The 9,450-nt window shown below is 46.0% G+C and overlaps 1 protein-coding gene across 5 annotated transcripts in view; it reads left to right on the top strand.

Annotated features, from left to right (window-relative positions):
• The first annotated feature begins 1,713 nt into the window (after positions 1–1,713).
• Positions 1,714–9,450, top strand: part of RUFY3 (RUN and FYVE domain containing 3) — a 57,828-nt gene continuing 50,091 nt past the window's right edge. For 4 of the 5 annotated variants that reach the window (XM_061991712.1, XM_061991716.1, XM_061991717.1 and 1 more), the window contains exon 1: positions 1,863–2,211. In XM_061991712.1, the coding sequence (XP_061847696.1) occupies positions 1,875–2,211 (337 nt within the window). In that variant the 5' untranslated portion in view covers positions 1,863–1,874. Of the gene's footprint in view, positions 1,734–1,862; positions 2,212–9,450 lie in introns of those variants that run through there. The other variant, XM_061991715.1, reaches the window with a different exon arrangement.

The raw sequence follows: 9,450 nt of genomic DNA, 5'->3' as shown, positions 1-9,450 counted from the left end.
AAGTGAAAAGTGTTGCAAGGTCATGGTTAACACTGTTTTTTCCTTCTTCCTGCACTGTTTCTGGAGAAGTCGCTGCCCCTGCCAAGCAACGTGCTTCAGCCATGTTATGGCACTTGTCCTTGCCAGGCTCCTGCTTAGCTAGAGCCAGCTGCTCTGCTCAGAAAGGGCTGCTGGTGGGAGCTGCCTCAGCAGCAGGTTAGGACTTACACGCTCCAGCAACAGCTATGCCTCGCCCAAATTGCTCACACAGCCATGGAGATACCTGCTCTTGTGTCCTGTCCATCCACTCACTTGAAGCACTGTAATTCAAGAGATAGTCCCATGTGCACTTGCACACGAATGATTTGTATTTGTAAAGCACATAGTCAGTGCACAGAAAGCTCTAAGGAGGGGTATGAGCCTCTCTGTTGTCTTTCTACATCTGGAAAATGTAATCCTTTGTGGGTGATAAGCATCCAGAGTAAGCCTGAAAGCTCAGGCAGAACAAGTACCATGGTAGAGGTGGGTAACGTTTTCTGCATCCTGACCTAAAATTTCTGTTTATATGGGGTAAGGAAAACATACCGAATAACTCACGTGGAAATACATCTGCTTTAAATTTTGTCAAGGCTTTCCTAGTTGTCTCCATAATATTCTATCAGCAACAGTCTGGACATTGTTTTGCCCTTGCTAGCCCTGGCAAATAGCAATTCATACATTCAGCTTTGAGATTTGTAAAATGTATTAGAGCATCCGTTAAACTGGTTGCAACATGTTCCATGACTTGGGGCAGTGCTGGAAAAAGCAATCTTCAGAAATCAGCTGCCTTTGTAGCATTGCTTTTGCAACTTTTGTGTGTGATTTAAAAAGAACAAAGCAATACATTTCGGCTTAACCTCAGTGCACTGATTGCTGGATATTTAAAAACTGGCAGATTTATGTTCTTTATGCCTCTTGACCACATTCTAATCCGTATTAATTGTCTTGCCTTAATGTAAGTTATTAGTCTTCAGAAAGACAGCCTTCTAAGTGAAATTACTGTTGGTATATGGCCTATGTGGTAGTTTTAATAGTAAGGAATATATTTAGACTTTGTATTGTCACCTCTTGTCAAAGGACACGAAAAGCCTTGTGAAATCTCACCCTTGGGAAAGAGTGGGGGGAGAGGGCAGAAGCTGGTTTCATGACTTCATGGGTAGCTTGAAGGATGTGAGAGTTGGACTTCTGTGCTGCTGTATGAAGGTGTTTTTTTAAGATTAATGTCAGCACTTGTGTGTGCAAGCTCTCGTCCTGTAAAGGCGATTGCCCATCACACACAGGGCAGCTGCCTCCTTCCTTCTGGCGTGGTGTAGAAATAGCCCATGAAATACACGTGATGGGACACCGTCTGTCTTAGAGCTGCTTCTCCACAGCCAAGGGAGCTGGGAAGCTCATGCTAGGAGGCTAGGTGGACTCTAGATGATTTTTCTTAATGTGTGAGAAAGATGAATTGTCAGCAATGAAAGAGAGAAGTGGAAGCTGAGAGAAATGCATGAGGCTGGAAAAAACCCAAGCCTTCTCAGAAGGGTGGAAACAAGGTCCTCCCCATCTCCTTCACAGCCCCTACACCTATCCCAGTGGGGTTACGTGGTTTTTGTCAGCCTTCCGTGATCCATCCTTCAGGCCACCCGCGCGCGGAGCGGTGGCTGCTGCCCCGGCCGGGGGCGAGAGCGAGAGCAGTCGCCGGAGGCAGGGGAAGGCCGGGCCAGCGGCAGGTAGGGTGCCGCGGCGAGGGCACCGAGGGACACGGGAAAGGAGGAGGCGAGCGCCCCTCCCGCAGCGGGGGCGGAGGCCGGCCGCGGCCCTGCTTCCCGGCCGGGGCGGGGCAGGCAGGGGCGCGGCGGTCCGGGGCGGCGATGGCGGAGGCGGAGCGGGCGCCGCTTCCCCCGCCGCTGGCGGAAAGTTCCCGGGACGGGGCAGGCGCGGAGGTGCTCCCCGATATGGAGCGCCGGGACGAGCCCGGGCGGGAGGAGGAGGCGGCGGCGGTAGCGGCGGCAGGAGAGCAGGCGGAGGAGGAGGACGACGACGAGGCGTCTCCCGCCTCGCCGCCTTTCTTCCTCCTCTACCCCGGCCATGGAGGCGCCGCCGCGCCGCCCGGCGTGTGGAGACCCCCGGCGCCCCGCGGGCAGCCCGCCTTGCCCGTCCTGCTGCTGAGCTACCCGGGCCCGCAGGCAGCCGGCGGCGCCGGCACCCGTGAGTAGCTGCGGGGCCGCCCCCGCGACCGGGAGCTTTCCCGGGGGCGGGGTGGCGCGGCGGGGTGGGCAGCGGCGGCCCGGGCCTGCCGGAGCGGGAGGTGTCACGGCTGGGCTGAGGGCCGCGAGCGGCCCGGCACGTCCCGGCGGGGCTCCGGGTGCCCGCCTGAGGGTGGAGGAGGCGGTGACCCTGCAGGCTTTGAGGGCAGCCGAGGGTGAGGGGTTGTGGCTGGAGGTGGGTTAGCAGCACCCGCTACGGGTCGCTGGCAAAGGGGTTACTCTCCCAAACGCCCCCTTGGCTCGGCAAGGCTTCAGTGGAAGTGGGCCTGGGTGTGTGTCGTGGGGGCCTGGCTGCTGCCCTGGTAGCAGGGAGGTGACAGCACGCGTGTGAAGGAACAGCAAGAGCTCCGGAGGGAGCCACGTTCTAGAGGGGTTCGTGGGCAATGCTTGCCCACGAGCTCAACGAAACCAGCGCAAATTCTCTCCCTTCTATGCCTTTTCTTCAGGGAAGAATTTGAAATCTAACAAGCTCTTCTTAAATTGGGTTGTAACTGGGCGTGGGAGAAACTTGCTTGGGCTTTCTCCTAGTGCTAGCACAGAAGACAAACTTAAGGTGAGGGCATGGCACGCTCATGGAGGTTAAGGGGCACTGCTGTGTGTGCTCCCATGCAAGGCACATTGGGTGGCAAAACAGTTTTCTGCTTTTGAAGATTCTCTGTAATGTTCTTGTGGTGTATTTGGGTAAGATGGAGTACTGTGAATTTGTTGTTGCGTGTGTTTTAAAAACAAATACTATGTGTATGAGTGCATATAGAAGAGGTCTTCCCTTTTCTATCTATCCATCCATCTTGAAAATAGCAAGTAGCTTCATTTTCTGGGCTTGGGCCAGAGTGTGAGTGACCGAGCTCTTTTTGCCTTTGTGTTGTCTCCTGATGCCTACATCCTAGGTGGGCATTCGCTCACATACGAGCTGATTATTTTGAGGTGTTTATCTTCCCCTCACTTTTGAAGCTAAGGTACTTTCTTTAAGCCATTACTCAGCAGAGCTATAATCAGTGAGGTAAGTCAATTTCTGTAATGTGGAGAGCAGGGAAAATGACCTAACTTTGTTTTGAGCTATATCAAGGGCTAACTCTGACTGCAAACTTTTGTCCACAGTCCAAAACTCCCTCCCCAATGAGTTATTTAAACTGCTACCTTCCTGTCAAAACTTTTGGGGTTTGTTTTGTGGGGTTTTTTTACACATCAGGAAATTTTTACTGACTGTAGTCCTGTGATGTGTGGCAAGGGATTGTGCTATTTCTGACAGAAAAGAAACCTTTAAGAGAAACATTTCTTCTTAGCCATCATACTGCTGCTGTTCAAACTTTGATGACTTTTCTGTAGATGTGGTGAAACCGAGGCATTCAGAGGAGCATCTTTGTTCACAAAGAGATAGTAAAAACTCATTGGTGGAGCAGTGCTTTATCCCTCAAGTTAGCTTTACTCTGCAGTGGCTATTCATGTAAGCTTTGTGAACAAGCCTTATAAAGTGTATATAAAAGTTCCCTTGTTCTTTTTAGCCTCAGAGGGAATAGCTGCCTGTTCAGTGTTGTACCTTAGAGCCTTCTCAGTAACTGAGTGGCTGATGCAGCGATAGCGGTGTTGGAAGGGTGCAGGAATCCTAATCTATTTGTGTATTGTCTTGGACTGTCTTTCTCCTGGGACAAAACCTGTCTGTTAATCAGTTATTTTTTATTATCTTTGGAGTTTGGGATTTTTGTTGTTTTGTTTGTCTTGTTTTTTTCCATTTGTCATGTCTGTAAAAGCAGCTTTCATTTCTTCATCACTGAGCACCAGGCACAGTAGATTCTGCTAACAGGTCTTGCTGGTTTGCTTGCTGATTTTGGGTCAAAGCAGTGGCTAGAACTTCACTCAGGAGCAGAAAGGGTGTTATGTTGTGCTGAACTTAGTCCTGGATGCCTGCAGAGTATGTGGCCCCGCAGGTGTCATCACTTCTTGCACCTCTTCTACATGACAGTGACTCTGCACAGCATTGAGATGCAGCGGCGTTAATCATGGTCCAGATTATGAAGATTGTCGTGCTTGTGTTGGTGTCAGTGGGAGCCCCACTGGTGGCCTCTAGAGCCCTGTGTCATGGGCTCTTCTCAAGCACCATTGATTCAGGTTGCCCTAATGTGTAACAGCTCGGCATCAGCAATTCTTGATCTGCTTCTCCTCGTTCTGCGACAGTACCAGAAATGATTGTTCATGTCTGCTTGCTTTGATTCCTCAGGTATTTTTAGAGTTCAGATAAACTGAAGAGTGTGAAGAAGGCTATTTTTGCATCCTGAGCATATGTTAAAAAAAAAAGATGATATACTCCATGAATACTCATCCCTCTCTTTGTAGCTCTAAACTAAAAGAAATTATTTAAGTGCAAGGTGTTTGCTGCTGGATCAGGAGTTCTTCTCTTCAGTGCCTGAAGGCTGTCATGTCCAGGAGTAGTGACAAAGAGAATAACTCTGTATTGACAGTGACATGTCATAGTGTAGGTAGTGACCAATATAATGACCATTATTTCTGAATATTTTGGAGATTTATTTGAAGACTTTTTTTTCCATTCTCTATTTCCCTGTTATGATGTAATCATTAAAGTACTGTCTTTCGAGGTCTCACTGCAGGATTGAAGGGTGCTGGGTAGACATTAAATTTCATATTTGAAAACCAGGAAAAGTAAGTTTGCTCTTTGTGAGCCAATGACAGCCTTCACAGCTCTGTGTTAGGACTCTCCTGGGGAGTGGTGAGGTGCTGGGGACCTGCAGGCAGCTGTCGCTGCCCGTGGTAGGAGGCAGCCCCAGGGTTATTCACACCGTGGTGGAGGCACGGTGCTTGTGTCACCAGGGCAGTGGTGCCAGCCCTGTGGTGTTGGTGACCTAAAGCCCAGCCACCAACCTAAATGAGGAATATGCAGTAACGAAGAATGAAATCAGAGGAATGTGTCTCTTACAACTTAATTTTCTCTACAGATTTTATTTCAGGCATATCTTTTCCTTCTCCAACTAATGTGTCTCCCTCTTATTCAAGTTTTCTTATTTACTAGGGAAGAGAGCGGATATGACTCCAAATATCAGATGAAGGTGAGAACTGATAAGGAAAGGAGACTGCAAAAGCTTTCCATGGCAGCAGCCCCAGCTTTTTTGATATAGATGACTCTAGACAGACAGAAGGAACAAGATTTAGTTAGACTGACCTGTATTAAAACCTTAGAGTGCTTTTTAAATACAGTAAAAGCAATTTGATAATGCTGTCTTAACCCCAAACCATTCCTTGTTCCCACTGAAAACCTACCAGATATCATGGTACTTCAAGTGGACTTCTCCTTCCCCCTTTCCAATTGTACCTTCAATTATGGGAGTTACTCAAATCCTTAAATAATACATTTCTGTATTTCACAGCAGGAAGACCTAAAACTGTCACTTATTCCAGGAATTGAGAAATGGTGTCACTGGCTTTCTGTTTGTTAATCTCTCTTTTGCCTTCTCCTGTTTTGGGCACACGGGGTTCAAAGGGCTGCAGTTACTCGGGTTAACATACACATCTGTGCTGGCAGAAGAGTCAAAACCAGACCATGTAGATGTGTTTGTTGCCAATTTTATCTTTTTAGGTTCTATTCCATGTAAGAGGTGACATGGAGGGAAGCTATTGGAAGAGCATATATGCTGTTGGTTCTTGAACCAGGCATTGCCCTGGTGCTGTTTTTTCTAGTCGTCACAAACTGTACAACCATTGGAAGGGCAAAGGGATATTGGATGGGAACATTGATGCAGAGCTGGAGCTGAAGCAAAAGAGAGAGCATGAGAGTAAAAGTCATATTTGTGGGTTTGCTAATAAGAGATTTTCATGTGTTGGGCAAGAGCATGGACCAAAAATAGGAAGATCAGAATTGTTTCACTTAGAAACATGGGAACTGCCTTCCTGGACCAGACTGTCAGGCTGCCTAATCTGGTATAGCAGCCACAAACATGTTACAGGCTTTAGAAAAACTTGTAAGAACCTGCCCATGGTTCGTGTGTGCCTTAGACTGTGATGTAAAGGCTTATGTTTCTTCATCATTTTTTTCCTGTTTGCCTGACATTACCTCTGGCATCACAGTCTTCTCAGACACTCTGAGTAGCTATTTCAGAGCTCAGCAGTGCATCTGGACTGTTACCATCAGTTTCCTTCAGCAGTGGCTCTCATTTGTGCAGTATTGGTGTCTTTTGGTTTGTGATCTCCTGTGATTTTTCAATAACCAGATGCAGCACAGTCATCTGAAGCAATGATCTCTTCTGCCAGCTTTGCCATTTTGCTGTATGGCTGCTTTGCAATCTCTGCACAGTGATGGGGGAAAGTTTTATCCTGATGATTGAAACTGGGCTTGTTCTCAGGCCATACTTGCTGGCACTGGAAGTAAAAGTACGCTCAAAGGTGGTCTCTGGAGTCCTAATGGTTGTTTGGGAATTTGTTTAGGTTTTATTGCTTACATTATTCTAATTTATTCAGCTTTTGAAGCTAAAAATACTTTCCAGTACAGCAGAGCTTTCAGATCCTAGTGGCTGATGGAATGCTTTGCTTCCAGGTGGCTAGTCTTAAAATTCCAATACATCCCATTTCTAATTCTTTTATCTTGAAAATTTTCTCTTTTTTTTTTCCCCCCTAAAAACTGCCTTGTTTTGTCATCAAGCCAAAGCCTCTATCCACTTCTGCCAAAGTGTGGCTAACGTGAGGGTTTTGTAAGACCTGTCAAGGCTGTCAGACTTGTTTGAGAAAGTGGTTCTTCATGAATAACCTCCTCCTTATTTATGCCTGTACTTGGTTTTCTTCTGTCCGCTGGCCACTCATTGAATGCACAGGAACCTTTATCAGTTGACCTTGAGTTGCATGGTAATTTTATCAAAGACATTCTGAAAGTACAAACATTTAATACCCTTCTTCTGTTTCTTTATAAGGTGCTTTGTTGCTTTATAATCTTGAAGCACAAGATGGGGATAGGGGAAGGTTTGTCCTGTATTTTCCAGGTAGTGACAGAAGGTCAGCAAGTCATAGGATATTTCCTGTTTGGGGTCTTTTGGGAGGGGGATTGAAGGTTTTGTTGTTATTGTTTTCCTTCTGAGTAGTTTTTATTTTCCCATGGTACTGTAGCAGACATATGAACATCACCCACTTTTGTTAAGGTTTTGCTACCTGCCTTAACTTACCCTTATACTGTAGGTGTAAATTCAGCCATGTACTAGAACATGGAGATTACAGCCTCCTCTGGACAGATGAGGAGTTCTTACGTCTTCCAAGACCCATGTCAAACCCCTGCAAGAAAACCCACATCAGCTTGAAAACCAAGTTCTGGACTTGTTGCTTTGAAAAAAAAAATGAAATACAACTCAGTGGAGGTTCTAAGCACATGCATGCTTCCTGTCATTTTTGTTTCTTAGGGGAATAAAAGGTTCGGTTTCACAGAGGTGAGGTAGCTCAGTGTCTTTTAAGGTGGCAATTTTCCAAATCTGTTAGGTGGTATATTGTGTCCAAAGCTATGTTTTGGGCAAAACATACTAATAAGCTGAAATTTATCCAAGCTGGAAAACATTTTTCAAGTATGTTAAATATCCCTATGAGGTATTTGCAATGGGAATGTTGCATAATGGTGCTCGAAAATACAACTGAGCTGAAAAGGGCAGGCTGCCTTTTATTTCTTCATGTTAAGAATGGCATAAAAGAAAACCAGTTGAACAGTTACTTATTTTTTTTAACAGACCTTTCCTATGACACTGGTACGTGGGTTGCTTGCCAGTCCCAAATTCAGTTAAAGAGCCGTGTTGTGAAATGGGAGCTGCAAGGTTACACCTAGTGCTGTTTGTGTTTCTGATGGTTTTGAAACTAAAAATTAAACTGTCTCTGCATTAGATATGTTGGATAATACCTTATGGCAGTGTGAGGATCCTGAAGGATTTACTTGCGATGTTTAGACCCTACCAAAGGGTAGTAAGAGTGATGAGTTGTTCTCCTGCAGCTGATTGTATATGGCAGCTTTTGCTGGTTTTCAGAGTGGTGCAATGTGAATAATAATACATTGATGAAAGGATGTGCAAATATCAGATGAGTTAAAAAGCCGTCAGCACTGTTTATAATCCCCCTTCTCTTTTAGGGAGAAGGAACAATAGTAACTGTTGTCGTTTGTGAAATAATTCTCCTTTGCATCACTGCAATAATACTCTGCATGGCTCTTTGTTTGTTTTAGTCTAATGGGGGAATGACTGGCTGGGTCAAAATGTTATACACCGTGCAGGGAATTTGTACTGAGGGCAACTGCTTCTTTTGGCCTGTTAGAAGTAACAGCTCTTAACCTTTTTTGAGGTGTTTACATAATGGGTGTCGAGTGATCAGTCACCATATTTCACGTCCCTAAGAAGCAGACGTGCATGCTTTTGAGTATTTCTTTGGGGAAGTGTGGAGAATAATTAAGATGCCGTGCATTAATCATCCACATGTTCCTATCAATGTGCTGTTCTGGTGATCAGTCAGCCTTCTCCAGATTTACTTGGGGGGAACAAACATCCCTTTCAGATGGATCCTGTGCATCTACTTTCCACAAATGTACCGGAGCCACACAGGAATGAAGTAAGATAAGCTAATTTATTGTTGCCTGATAATATAATCAAAGTGGATAGTGATACCATGTCCCGTGCCCTGATTGAGTAGTGACCTGGGCAATAAGAAGGGTATCTGTTGACCTGGGGCCTCTCGTCTTCTAGAGCTGGGGCTGCATGGGTTGAGGACATGGAGGACCTTGAGCCGGCCAGGAAGGGACAGAGCAACGCAATGCTGTCATCTTTGTCTTGAGTGACTGAGAGCCTGTTTCTCTCCCTGCTGACAGCTAATTCATCTTCATCAGCTTCACCTGTGCAGTACCAATTTTCAGATGAGATTTTTCAAGTGTAACATTTGGTCACGTAGGTATATGTGTTTGTGGCGTTCTCCCTCATTGTTCTTCCACATGCGTGTGCCCTCCTAAAAGAGATCAGTTCTCTATCACTGAAGTATTTAGAGCCACATTTTTTTTTTCCCCTCTCATGTGAGGATGAATCCATCCTAACATTTTTTTGTCTGTGGGAAATTGTAGCTCAAGGGTACCCTTTGAGAAGGTCGCATGGTAAATAATCCATAAATTACGACTTTCACACCTCCTGTGAAAACAAAGGTACTTAGTTAATTCATGTAATGACAT

Source organism: Colius striatus, chromosome 3, assembly GCF_028858725.1.
Source record: "Colius striatus isolate bColStr4 chromosome 3, bColStr4.1.hap1, whole genome shotgun sequence".
NCBI lineage: Eukaryota > Metazoa > Chordata > Aves > Coliiformes > Coliidae > Colius > Colius striatus.
This window is presented reverse-complemented; position numbering and strand designations above follow the sequence as displayed.